We start from the raw sequence: 12916 nt of genomic DNA on the forward strand, positions 1-12916 counted from the left end.
CTTTAAAATCAAAAGTGAACACGGTTTGTTGGTCCCGAAACCCCAACTTTCTTCTGGTTTCAAATTCCCAACGGAGGCAGGCTGGGTGTCCATGGCTCTCTTAGGCCCCAAGGTTCCCAATTGGGACCATTTTGAAGACCTATGGACTTCAATTCCCAGAATTCCTCGACCCAATATGGCTGGGAAATTCTGGGAATCGAAGTCCAGGTGTCCTAAAGTGGCCAAGATGGGGAATCCCTTTGTTTTAGGGATAACTGAGATCCATTTGCAAACTTATGGGTAAGGCAGCAAGAGTTTCAGTTTTAGTTTTAATTTTAATTTTACAGCTTAAAGCTCCCTCCCCCCCCCCCACAGAAAAGGGGGACAGAGAAGGAAGATGGGGCAACCTGTGTTTTTTGGGGGGAGGGGAGAGTCAAAACCTTCCAATCTTGCGAAAAGTGGAACGGGGTGGGTGGGGGGGCGTTTCGGCTTCAAGATCAAAGCTTGCCGATTCTCTTTATCCCCTGCGCGCGTTTCTTTATTCTTATTTTAGGGAGCGAATAAAACAAACAAGTCCCGGATGGTTGACCGCCCCCCCCCCTCTCCTCCCCAAGACGGGGGGCTGCAGGTTGGGGAAACCCCCGCAGGGGATGGTGGGGGGTGGAAAGGAGGGAGGGGCTCCGGAAACAGCCTGCACACCTGCAGTTCCCCAGACGCGCATCTCTCCGTCCCTCACCTGGCGCGTCCATCGGTCTCTTCCTAAGGAAGGCTAAGGGGAATAAAAATAAAAATGAAAGCAATGGAGAGGGGGAACCCAGAGGACATCTCCTCTCTCCTCCTGCGCCCCCCCCCCCTGCATCTTTCCATCGCTGAGAGGGAGGGATGCTCAATCCTGACTGGCTTAAAGCTGACTGGTTTTGCTCCGCAGAATAGATAGAATAGAATGATGGCATGTAGAATAGAATAGAATAGAATAGAATAGAATAGAATAGAATAGAATAGAATAGAATAGAATAGAATAGAATAGCATAGGGAATAGAATAAAATAGAATAGGGAATAGAATAGGGAATAGAATAGAAAATAGAATAGAATAGAATAGAATAGAATAGAATAGAATAGAATAGAATAGAATAGCATAGGGAGTAGAATAAAATAGAATAGGGAATAGAATATGGAATAGAATAGAAAATAGAATAGAATAGGGAATAAAATAGAATAGGGAATAGAATATGGAATAGAATAGAATAGGAAATAAAATAGAATAAAATAGAATAGGGAATAGAATAGAATAGAATAGGGAATAGAATAAAATAGAATAGGGAATGGGAATAGGGAATAGAATAGAAAACAGAACAGAACAGAACAGAACAGAATAGAATACTTTATTGGCCAAGTGTGATTGGACACACAAGGAATTTGTCTTGGTGTGGCATAGCTGGCTGTGTCCTCCGCAGCCCGGCGCGACCCACGCGTGGCTGGAGGGCGCGCGTGGGAAAGCATTCCTCCCACCCCCAGGGGAAAAAAACACACTCCCCCACCCGAGTCTGGCGGCCAAGTGCCACCGCCGCCTCGTAACCATGGCGTTTTCTCCTCCGCCTAGCTAAGCAGCAGGTGCGCTCCTGAAGGGTGCGACAGCGGGTGTGTATCTGTGCGTGTGTGGGGGGGGCGGAGGGAAACCTGCCCCGCACCCCCATACCCCCCTCTTTCCCCGGGAGGAGGCGGCTGCTCTCGTTCGCCGCCGCGGCTGCGGAGGAACGCGGGACCGGGGAGGGGAGAGAAGGAAGAGAGAAATTGGGGGAGCCGGGGGAAGAAGAGGCCGCGTCTCCCCGCATCTTGACGCAAAGTAGTTGGGGCAGTTTGCAAGGCGCGTACTTCGCCTACCCCCTTCTCTCTCTCCTGCCCTACCCCTCTTTTACGCTCTTTTTGGGGCGAGTGTGCCCGCGTGTGTTTGTGTGCCACCTTGGTGCAGCGCCCGGGGGCGTGTGCGTATGTGTGTGTGTGTGTGTTGCTCTCTCTCTCTCTCTCCCTCCCACCCTTTTCTACCTCCCTTCCTTCCGTTCCTCTTTCCTTCCTTCCCTCCTTCCATTCCTCCCTCCCTCCCTTCCTATCATTCCTCCTCCCTTCCTTCCTTCCTTCCTCCCTCCTTCCCTTTTCTACCTTCCTTCCTTCCATTCCTCCCTCCCTCCCTCCCTCCCTCCCTTCCTATCATTCCTCCTTCCTTCCTTCCTTCCTTCCTTCCTTCCTTCCTTCCTCCGTCCCTCCCTCCCTTTTCTACCTTCCTTCCATTCCTCCCTCCCTCCCTTCCATTCCTTCCTTCCTTCCTTCCATTCCTCCCTCCCTCCCTCCCTCCCTCCCTCCCTCCCTCCCTTCCTATCATTCCTCCTCCCTTCCTTCCTTCCTTCCTCCCTCCTTCCCTTTTCTACCTTCCTTCCTTCCATTCCTCCCTCCCTCCCTCCCTCCCTCCCTTCCTATCATTCCTCCTTCCTTCCTTCCTTCCTTCCTTCCTTCCTTCCTTCCTTCCTCCGTCCCTCCCTCCCTTTTCTACCTTCCTTCCATTCCTCCCTCCCTCCCTTCCATTCCTTCCTTCCTTCCTTCCATTCCTCCCTCCCTCCCTCCCTCCCTCCCTTCCTTCCTTCCTTCCTTCCTTCCTTCCTTCCTTCCTTCCTTCCTTCCTCCGTCCCTCCCTCCCTTTTCTACCTTCCTTCCATTCCTCCCTCCCTCCCTCCCTCCCTCCCTTCCATTCCTTCCTTCCTTCCTTCCATTCCTCCCTCCCTCCCTCCCTCCCTCCCTCCCTCCCTCCCTTCCTTCCTTCCTTCCTTCCTTCCTTCCTTCATTCCTTCCTTCCCTTTTCTACCTTCCTTCCATTCCTCCCTCCCTCCCTTCCATTCCTTCCATTCCTTCCTTCCTTCCTTCCTTCCTTCCTTCCTTCCTTCCTTCCTTCCTTCCTTTCCTCCCTCCCTTCCATTCCTCCTTCTTTCCTTCCTTGATTTTCTTCCGTCTCCTTTGCCACAACAACCCCGCGACCCCTGGCGCGCCGGGCTGCGTTTGCAGCAAACCCCACACGCCCCGCTCGCGCTGGAGCTGCCTGCTGCTGTGGGAATCGAGCAGGGTGGAGCGTGCCCTGGGTGGGTGGGTGGAGGAAAGAAGGAAGGAAGGAAGGAAGGAAGGAAGGAAGGAAGGAAGGAGGAAGGAAGGAAGGAGGCGCCTCGCCTGGGACAGGAGGAGGGCGCCCCCCCCATCACCACCCTATGGCGGCGCGCCTCTCCCCCAGGGATCTCTCCAGCGCATCCTCTTCCATCGCCCCTTTCCACGCACCCCCCGCCCCGAAATCTCCTCCACCCCCCATGCCCTCCGCCTGCCCCCGCGCCCCAAATTCTCCAGCGGACCCAACCCTGTTTGGGCGATCCCCCCCAGCCCCAAAATACCCCCCCCCAAAAAACCCACTCAAACCGAGCCAAGCCTTTGCAGCAGCAGCTCTTTGGCTTAAAACGAAAGGCGGGGAGGGAGGGAGGGAGGGAGGGAGAGGGAGAAAGGGAAAGGGAGTGAAAGTGAATCCGAGCCGCTTTCGCTTCCGAAACCGCCGCGTTCGACCCCGGCCGGCCCTTTGATCTCAAGCCTCTCGGTTCTGCAAAATAAAAGGCGATACAATAATAAAAAAAAATACAATAAAATAAAACGCGGATGCCAAGCGGCGGCCCGCTGCCCTGCACCTTCCTCTCCTCCCGGGGAAGCGGGGCGGCCGCGCTGGGGGAGGAGGAAGAGGAGGAGGAGGAGGAGGAGGAGGAGAAGGCTGTCGGATCACCTGACGGCCCTTCCTGGAAAAATTCCCTCGCCTTGCCCGGGGAAAAGGCAGGCTGCAGTGCGCCCTCTTGGGTTATATTTTCCTTTCTCGCTTTCCTCCCTTCTTCCGTCCCCCCCGTTCTCCTTTTGGGTGTTTGTGTGTGTGTGCGTGCGTGTGTGAGTGTGTGTTGAGGAGCGGGGGGTGGGTGGGTAGGTGGGTGGGTGGGAAAGAAAACCCCCCCACCAGGTTCTCCTCTTCTCCAGCTTCTCTTTCCCCTTCGCTGCTGCGCTTTGCCTCCTGCTGCTCCGGGGTGGGTCGGTTGGGTGGGTATTTGGAAGGGGTGGGGAGAGAGGGAGGGAGGGGGTGGGGGAACCGGGGAGCGGGGAAGGGAGGGGGGGGGGAAAGGAGGGGACTGGGAACTCTTCGGCTTGTCTGGGAAAAGGCGAGCGGCTCGCAGACAGGTGATGGACGCCGGGCCGGCTCGCGCCTCCTTCTCCTCCTCCTCTTCCTCCTCCTCCTCCTCCTCTCTGCTCGCCTTTCACTTCGTCGCCCTCCCGGCCAAGATGTAGAAACTGACCGCTTCGTCGCTTCGTCCAGAAAGCCCGAAAGCAGCTGCAGCAAGCGACAGAAGAGGCGGCGGAAGCGCGGGTGGCACCTCGGGAAGGCGAGGAAGGCAAGAGGGAAGAGTCCGGTGGAGGCGTCCGGCTTGCTAAAGCGCCTTCCTTCCCCTCGTTTCCCACCCCCCGCACCCCCATTTTCTCTTTTTTGCCCCCTTTGGCTTCGGAAGCGCCGGAAAGAGCTCCGAGGGGACCAGCCTCTTCTCCCCCCCCCCGCCCCCCCAACCCTCTGCAAGGAGACACACACACACACACACACAGAGAGACGGAGCCAACCGCCGAGAGACCTTTTCAGATGCCCTAGGAGGGACTTCAAGGAGGAGCGCCCTCTGTCCAGAGTTCGAGCCCGGAGGACAACTGCCACCCCCACCCCACCCCACCCCCACCCCGGTCCTCCGCCCAGCGCCGGTGGTGGCTCCTCGGCCCCCTCCCTTGAGGGATGGTTGTTATTTTCCCAACCCAAGGAGGCGGGGGAGTGCGCCTCCTGCGCTGCACCGTTGAGTCGTTTGGCCGGCCGAAGTGATGAGCCCGCAATGAGGATCGGCGCAGCATTCTGGGTTATAGGCTTTTGCTACCTCGTGTTGGCAGAGGTAGGTGCACACCTGGGCAAGGCAGGAGGGAGGGGGGGAGAGAGAGAGAGAGAGAGAGGGAGGGAGAGAGAAAGAGGGAAAAGAGAGGAAGGAAAGGCAGAAGGTTCCCCCCCACTCCCCTTTTTAAATTCTCCAACTGATTCCAAAAACCAATTTTTTCCCCCCTCTTTCATCTTTGGTATTCTTCCTTCTTTCCTTCTCTCTCCTCCTCTTCCTCCCTCGACCTGTCTCTACCTTTCACTTGCACCCCCTCCTGTGTGCGTGGGTTTGGCTTCACCTTGGACCCTCGGGAGGTGGGGGGGAGGGAAGAGAAGAAGAGGGGGTCCCCTTCCCCAAATTGCACCCCCCGCCCCCAAGACCGAAGGGATGGCGCGTGGGAAGGCAGCCCTTTTTTTCCTCGCGCGGCTAAACTGCCCTTGCCCCCCAAACAGCGTGGGCTCTCTTCCTCGTCCGCCCTCCCCCCCCCGCCCCACGGGAGCACCTAGGTCGGCTGAATTCCCCAGCCCGTCCCTTTACCCTGCCTCGTGTCTCCTGTGGCGCGCGTGCAGACGTGCAAGGAATGGGGCGGGTGTGTGTGTCTGTGTGTGTGTGTGTGTGTGTGTGTGTGGCGGGGAAGAGGGAGCTAAAAACGCGCCTTGCGGGGCGAGCCAGCCTCTGGCGTGTGCGGTTTTTGCATGTGTGTGCGTGTGTGTGTGTGTTTTTGCAAAAACGCAACGCCGGCCTGGCCGGAGAGGGTAATAATTGGATGGGAAAGGCGAGAAACGCGTGGGCTTAAAAAAACCAGCCAACTTCCTGCTCCTGGGAGAAACTACCCCAGGGAAAATAAAATTTCTACGTTTCTAAAATAGGAGAAGGAAAGCAATTGAACAGTAAGAACGCTGCCCCTTCGGAGATGCAGCCGCGTGTTTAATTCCACCTCCCCTTCAAACTCCTCCGCTCTGAAAATTCACTTTATAAGGTTATCCACAGAGACAGGGAGGTTGCGGGGGGAGGAAAGGAGACCCAATTGTATATCCCAGCTTGACTTTGGCACGTTTGGCTTAGAAGTTAAGGACTTTTGTCTTTTGAAAGGCGCTTGTTTCCTCTCTCTGCCCCCATCCCACGCCCTCACCCCCAGGGACCGCGTTCAGACGACCCGCTCAACCCAGGTGCGTTTCCACAGTGAGGGGGGTGAAGAGGTCTCTCCTTGCAGGAGCGAGTTGGGTGGCGAAGGAGAATCGCAGTTAGTTTTTTTTCTTCTTTTTTTTTTCAGCAGCCGGAGGGGGAAAGTTGGGGTAAGAAGGGCAATTGCCCCGGACGGGGCTTTCGCCTTTATCTGGTTAACTTGTGGCTCGGGCCCTTTGAAAGGTAGAAACTGGGTTTCTTTTGAAGGAAGCTGGTTTGGGGGTGTGTGTGTGTGCGTAGCTGTGAAGGTAGCCCTTTGGAATTGCTGGGTATAATCTGGGATTTACACCCGCCTCCTCCGCTTCCTCTTTGCCTTCCTTCCCACCCCGCCATCCTCAAATTGGAGAATTGTTTCTGGTAGCCAGTGCGCAGCAGCGTGGGAATTCAGGGGCCAAAAAGAAGGGAGTATATTATCCAAGCAGGAGTTTTCTGGCTCTTAAGAAGGGTGCTGGGGGGGAAATAAAAACGAGGTGCTTTGTGTGTGTGTGTGTGTGTGTGCTGATTTTCAACCTGTAGGATTCGGGCCCGCCCACCCACTCGGGGAAATTTGGGGAGAAAAGTGAGAAGCCAGAGCCAGGAATAATAATAATAATAATAATAATAATAATAATAATAATAATAATAATAATAATAATAATAATAATAATAATAATTTTTTGCAGGCGGAAACTTATTTTCTTGCAAGTTTCCTGCTTATTGCAAAGAAAAAAAAAAGAAAGTTGCCTTGGGTCAAAGCTTTCCTTACTCCTAACAATGGGACAAAGGAGAGGGGAAAACAGAAGTTCTGGGTTCTTTTATCTCATTCATGTAGAACAAGCTCCATAAAGTCCAGGGAATTCTTTTTTTTTTTTAATTTTAAAAAAGATGAGCTGGAAAAGAGGGTTGGAAGCACTTTTTTTCCGGGAGGGAGAGTGGGAAGGAGGAAGCAACCTGTGGAACGGTACTGACAATTGTGCTATGGCGTATTTCAACTTGATCTCTGGTCTCTCTGTCTCTCTGTCTCTGTCTCGGGCTCTGTCTGTCTGTCTGTCTGTCTCTCTCTCTCTCTGTCTCTCTGTCTCTCTCTGTCTCTCTCTCTCTCTCTCTCTCTGTCTCTGTCTCTCTCTCTGTCTCTGTCTCTGTCTCTCTCTCTGTCTCTCTCTGTCTCTCTCTCTCTCTCTCTCTCTCTGTCTCTGTCTCTCTGTCTCTGTCTCTGTCTCTCTGCTCTCTCTGTATATCTGTCTCTCCCTCTCCCTCTCTCCTTCCCTCTGTCCCTCCCTCCTTCTCTCATGCCCTCTCTCTCATAGCTCTAGGGAGGTTGATTTCAGGTACTTAACCCCGCACCCTTCAAGGCAAGCCCCCTCTTAGGGATGGTTTTGTAATTGTAATGGGATGGTGGGCCCAAACAGCCCCCCTCCTGGTGATATTATGGATGTTTTTTAAAGCACAGCCTGCTCCATTTAAAAAAAAACAAAACACAACCACCTCAACTCTCCAACTTTCCCAAAGATTTGAGCCACTGAAGGAATGCTAATCCCTTCTTCCAAGATACCAGCTCCCGCCCCCTCCCCCACCCACACAAGATAAAGGGAGATAAATAAATAAATAAATGAAAAGGACAAGAATTTTCCCATATCACAGTGGGGGGGGGGGAGGAGGAGAAGGAACGAATGTCAATGGTGGGTTGGAGGGTGTTGAAAAAAAAACAGAATTTTTTTTAAAACAACAACATTGGAGTCCTTCCTTTCTCCATTGTTCCTGAGCACCTGGAGATGGAAGCCGGGAGCAGATCCAAGATTCCACTTCAGAGTGGATCAAGATCTGCTCCAGAGGTGATTTGGAGAAAGGCTGACTTGGAGATCTGGTGATCTGAGTGGCTAGAGATCAAGATCTGGCCCAGGGGTAACGGGGAGAAAGACTCGCTTAGAGATCTCAAGATCTGACCCGACTAGGGATCTGCACCAGTGGTGATTTGGAGACAGAATCCCTAGAGATCTGGTGATCTGACTGACTCGAGGTCAAGATCCGGTCTGGACATGGTTTGGAGAAAGAATCCCTAGAGATCTGGTGACCTGATTGGTTAGAGGTCAAGATCTGGTCCAGAGACGGTTTAGAGAAACACTCACTAACTAGCGGATCTCGAGATCTGACCGATTAGGGAATCTGCTCCGGAGGGCGGGGGGATCTGGGGAAAAACCTGACTAACCGGAGGGCCTTGTTTCTCTTTTTCTCCTCTCTTTCCAAAGGAAGCAGAGATCCCTCAAGAGTTGATTGAAAGGCTGGCTCACAGCGAGATTCACAGCATACGGGATTTGCAGCGTCTCCTGGAAATTGATTCCGTAGGTAAATTATTCCCTTGCATTTCTTCCTATACCCCAACCAAAACGTGTGTGTGTGTGTGTGTGTGTGTGTGTGTGTGTGTGTGTTGGGTGGGGGGTGGTTACCAAGAGAGTGGGGGGGTAGACTCCTCTTGGCAAATGGCCTGCCAAGAGCCAGTTTTAGAAATGCAAAAAACCAGGCCTACCAGTTGGGGAAGGGATAGGCAGAGAATCCACAATGGATCGGGGAGGGGGCTTCATTCTTTCTCCTTGGGGGAAGGGGAAAGAGGTTTAGGAGGAGGAGGAGAGACTGAGTTTGGCTCCCCCCTTCCCCACATCTTCCCAAGCCACCAGAAAGGGCTTGTTTCCCGCTCCCCTCCCCTCGCTAGGGGGCTGTCCACTTGTGTATGATATTCCTTTCATTCCGGTTTAAAATCTATTTGTGAAAACCACACAGAGCCGAAGGACTGTATTTTCCTGGATCCTCCTCCTTCCGCTTCTTGCACATTTGCCTGGGCCCTTTTTTGGGGGGGTGGGTGGGTGAGTGTTGGTGGCAGGTTTTTATTGGTGGAAAAATACAGCCTTCCTCTCTCTTCCGCTGCCTTGCACCTGTCCCCTTTGCTAGCTTTAGGTGAGAATTCAGGGCTACGCTGCCACTGGCTGTGGAAGTTCCACCGTTCTGGGTTATGCATAGCCCTTGATTGCGTTCGACATCCAAATGGCTCTGGTTTGTAGGGACCCCCCTCATGGGGAAAACACTCCCCACCCCCGTTATTTTATGAATTGCATTGCCTCGTTTTCTAGGTGGTGCATTACCTGTTCACAAAAGTATTTACTGTGTGTGTCAGTTGGGGTGCTTGTCTCTTCCAGCATTCTCTTTTTATGGTTTTAAAATACGGGATATTGTCGTGCCCTTGGTAGAACTGGACTCTGAGGGAGTGGAGGAACAGCCGACAGGGAGTGGAAGTGTGGCTCCGGAGGTTGTGGAGGAGGCTGGGGAAGGGCTGAGCAGTCAGAGGGAGGACCCAGGCCCATCCCCTCTCCATCCTAGGGCACGCAGGGAGGAGAGGATAAGGGAGAGACGTGGTCTCCTCGGGAGGAGAGGGCCTTGATCCTCTTCATGGGCTGCAGCTGGGACAACTGAATAAGAGGATGGACCTGCGTACTGGCAAACGCTGGAAACAAAGCGTGGAAATATCTCTAGTTTATAGTTCCTCTCTGAGTTTGGCGTCCTTCCCAGTGCATGTTCTGTTATCTGTGGACGTCCTCCAGCCCTTATCTTGCCTGGTTTGTGTTGCTTTTTTCCTTCTTTGTGTAACTGTTCGTGTGGGAGTCTTTTTTGCCTTCTGTCCGGAATATGCAGAGCTTGGAAACAAAGTGAAGGAATGAAGGGGGCTTCACCTGTTTTCCGTGACTGTGTTTGGGTCATCACAGATATACAGTTGATTCCCTTTGTTGAGTTCAGGAGTACATTACTCCTGCCAAGGGAGGCTGTGTAGGCTCCCATTTTACAGATAATGGATTGAGGGAGAGTTTTCAGAGAAATTTTGAAACGAGGCCTTGAAAGTTTACTGGTACCTCTTACTGATTAAAAAGAAAAGTCAAAAGGTTTGTCACTTTGCATTGGGACACACCCGGACTAAGTACTTGCTTTTTGGAGAGATTATTAACCCTGGGTGTTCCAAAGCTTGCCTCCAGAAATTGTGGGTTGCTCCAACACTGGAAGATTGGATGATCACTTGCCTGAAATTGGTATTGGATTTTATGCTTGGGCGGGGTGGGGGTTAGGCTAGAAGACCTCCAAGGTCCCTTCCGACTCTGTTATTCTGTTATGATACTGCTTTTCAGTTCAGTGGGGACCTGTTTCTGGGTAAACATGAGTAGAATTGCACTGTTGGGTTGTTTGATGAATGCCAAGTGGAAGTGTGAAACGTTCAACAAACATTGCACTGAAATTGACTTGCCCTATTGAATTGACTTTGAAATTGACTTGCCCTATTGAATTGAATTGCCCTGTGACATTGAGTTGTTGTATCAAAATTGACTTTCCCTGTTGACATTGAGTTGCCCTGTTGAAATTGACTTGTCCTGTTGACATTGACTTTCTCTATTGAAATTGACTTGCCTTGTTGAAATTGACTTGCCCTATTGAAATTGACGTGCCCTATTGAAATTGACTTGTCCTGTTGACATTGACTTTCTCTATTGAAATTGACTTGCCTTGTTGAAATTGACTTGCCCTATTGAAATTGACGTGCCCTATTGAAATTGACTTGTCCTGTTGACATTGACTTTCTCTATTGAAATTGACTTGCCTTGTTGAAATTGACTTGCCCTATTGAAATTGACGTGCCCTATTGAAATTGACTTGTCCTGTTGACATTGACTTGCCCTTATTGAATTGACTTTGAAATTGACTTGCCCTGTTGACATTGAGTTGCTCAATTGAAATTGACTCACTCTATTGAATTTACTTGCCCTGGTGACATTGACTTGCTCTATTGAAATTGATTTGCCCTGTTGACATTGATTTGCCTTGTTGAAATTGACTTGCCGTCTTGTTGACATTGACTTATTTTTTTATGCTATGAGAAATCTAACCTACAGTTCTGCAAAGTAAATGTCTTGAATTTTCTTTGGTCCTACAGTTTGGGAGAGGAGAGGAAGTCATTTAGCACTGTCTCCCCAGAACCGGTGACTTTATTTGATGGGGTGTGCCTATTTCAATACAGGAGGGGGACCATTTATCTGGGGACATCCAAAACAGATGGGAGTTTTTCCAAAGCTATCCTGTTCAGAAAAACAGGCGGTGCCATTCAACCTGTCCCCCCCTATTTTCAGTGGGTGCCTTCCCTCGCCAACTCTGCTACGAAGACAGGCCCTTTAAAAAACAGAAGATGACTTTTCTGGTTCGGTGGGTATTAAAAACCCCTCCCCGGATTATAACTCCAGCCACAAACATCACCAAGCTCTTGTCAGTTTTAAAAACCTTCTTCTGGTTGGGGCTATGCCAAACTCTATTTAGGAATGAAGTCCCGCCTAAAAACGAGACTGGTGTCTTTTGTTTGCTGCAAAGCGAAAACAAATAAATTCTTCCTTTCCACTTGGACCAAAAAACAAAAACAAAAACAAAAAACCCCTCCCCCAACCAGCTCCCAAACAATTAGCCCTGCCCATCTTGCTATGGCTTTTTAATAGCCCAAGGTTATTTTCTGAATCATTAGACTGACGAATGCTTCAAAGGACGGGTCGCCTGTTATTAAATGTGATCTCTGCAGGGTGTTTTTTTTTGCCAGAATTGACTCAAAGCGAGGATCTGTAGCATTGGGGAGAAAAGATAGCTTTGTTTATTTGTTGTTGTTGTTATTATTATTTTGCAAAGGTAGGAAAGAAATAATCGTGGTTTCCTTCCAACTCTTTTCTCCCCACTCTCTTGTCTTTCTCTCTCTCCCTCCCTCCCTCCTTTTTTTTTTGGTAAGAAGGGAAGTTTCTACCCATCTCCTATCCTGAGCCAAGAATCTAGCAAGTTGTTGCTTGCGCTGCTCAGAAGCGGAGCCATTCCATTGAAACAAAGACAGCCCAGTTGTTCTGCTTGTTGTTATTGTTATTATTATTTATTTTATTTATTTTCTCAAAAGAAGAATTACAAGGAGCCTTTGAAAGTTTGGACTCTTGATTTCATCAGGCTTTCTCCTTTTTTTTTTTTTTTTGGAAGAGGGGTCGGGGAGTGACTTTCATTTGGCCTTCCCAAGGCGGAATCCATCGGGGAGATTTTGTTGTGTGCTGTTTTTGTGTGTGCGTGTGTGATTTTTCTCTCTCCCCCTTTTCATTTTTGGTGGAATTGCACAAGGTGGTACGGCAAAGCAGGCAAAGGCTTCTCTTGAGCTGTTTCTTTTCCTTTTCTTTATCTCGAGAGGGAGGGGGAAGCAGCGTGTGACTCTGCAAGGGGGGGGAGAGAAACTCAACCCTAAAACACCCCCCCACACACACACTTGTGGTCTCTCAAACGCGCCAATGAAAAATGTCATTCGGCCTGTCCTGTCCCTTCTAAAGGAAAACCTGTTACGGATCCACGCAGGCTGTTTAATTAGCCGAAAAGGAAATCTGCTTGCGTGTGTTTAGATTTGTTAGTGTGGGACTTGTCCCCCTGGGGAGGCCGGTGGCCTTGGCGAGTCGTTCACACGGGCCCACAGGCCCTAAAGAAAGTTGCTCACTTAATCTTAGCAGGCCTTGAAGAGCTAATCAAGGTCGGAGCTGGCTGAATTTTGGACAGGAGAAGCCCCTGGTTTTGCTCCCAAAAAGAAACCAGAGTGATAAATTGCTTTTTCTGGCAAGAAAAATGCAGGGCCCTGCCCTGGACTTTTATGCAAGGGCAGCATGTTTCTTGAGCTCGCTTCTTCTCTCGCAAACCCAAGCTTGTTTCATGACCCAAACTAGCCAACATCATCACCTAGCACTGGCGATGTGGCCTAGTTTGGGACAAGCAA

General features: G+C 50.9%; 1 protein-coding gene across 2 annotated transcripts in view; it reads left to right on the forward strand.

Moving 5' to 3' along the window:
- Positions 1 to 4216: 4216 nt before the first annotated feature.
- PDGFA (platelet derived growth factor subunit A) overlaps positions 4217 to 12916 on the forward strand; it is a 52543-nt gene continuing 43843 nt past the window's right edge. For both annotated transcript variants that reach the window (XM_087942045.1, XM_087942044.1), the window contains exons 1-2: positions 4217 to 4968; positions 8358 to 8454. In XM_087942045.1, the coding sequence (XP_087798171.1) occupies positions 4912 to 4968; positions 8358 to 8454 (154 nt within the window). In that variant the 5' untranslated portion in view covers positions 4217 to 4911. The remainder of the gene's footprint in view (positions 4969 to 8357; positions 8455 to 12916) is intronic.

This window comes from Pseudonaja textilis, chromosome 14 (assembly GCF_049901715.1).
Source record: "Pseudonaja textilis isolate UNSWEBS1 chromosome 14, rPseTex1.2, whole genome shotgun sequence".
NCBI classification, from domain to species: domain Eukaryota; kingdom Metazoa; phylum Chordata; class Lepidosauria; order Squamata; family Elapidae; genus Pseudonaja; species Pseudonaja textilis.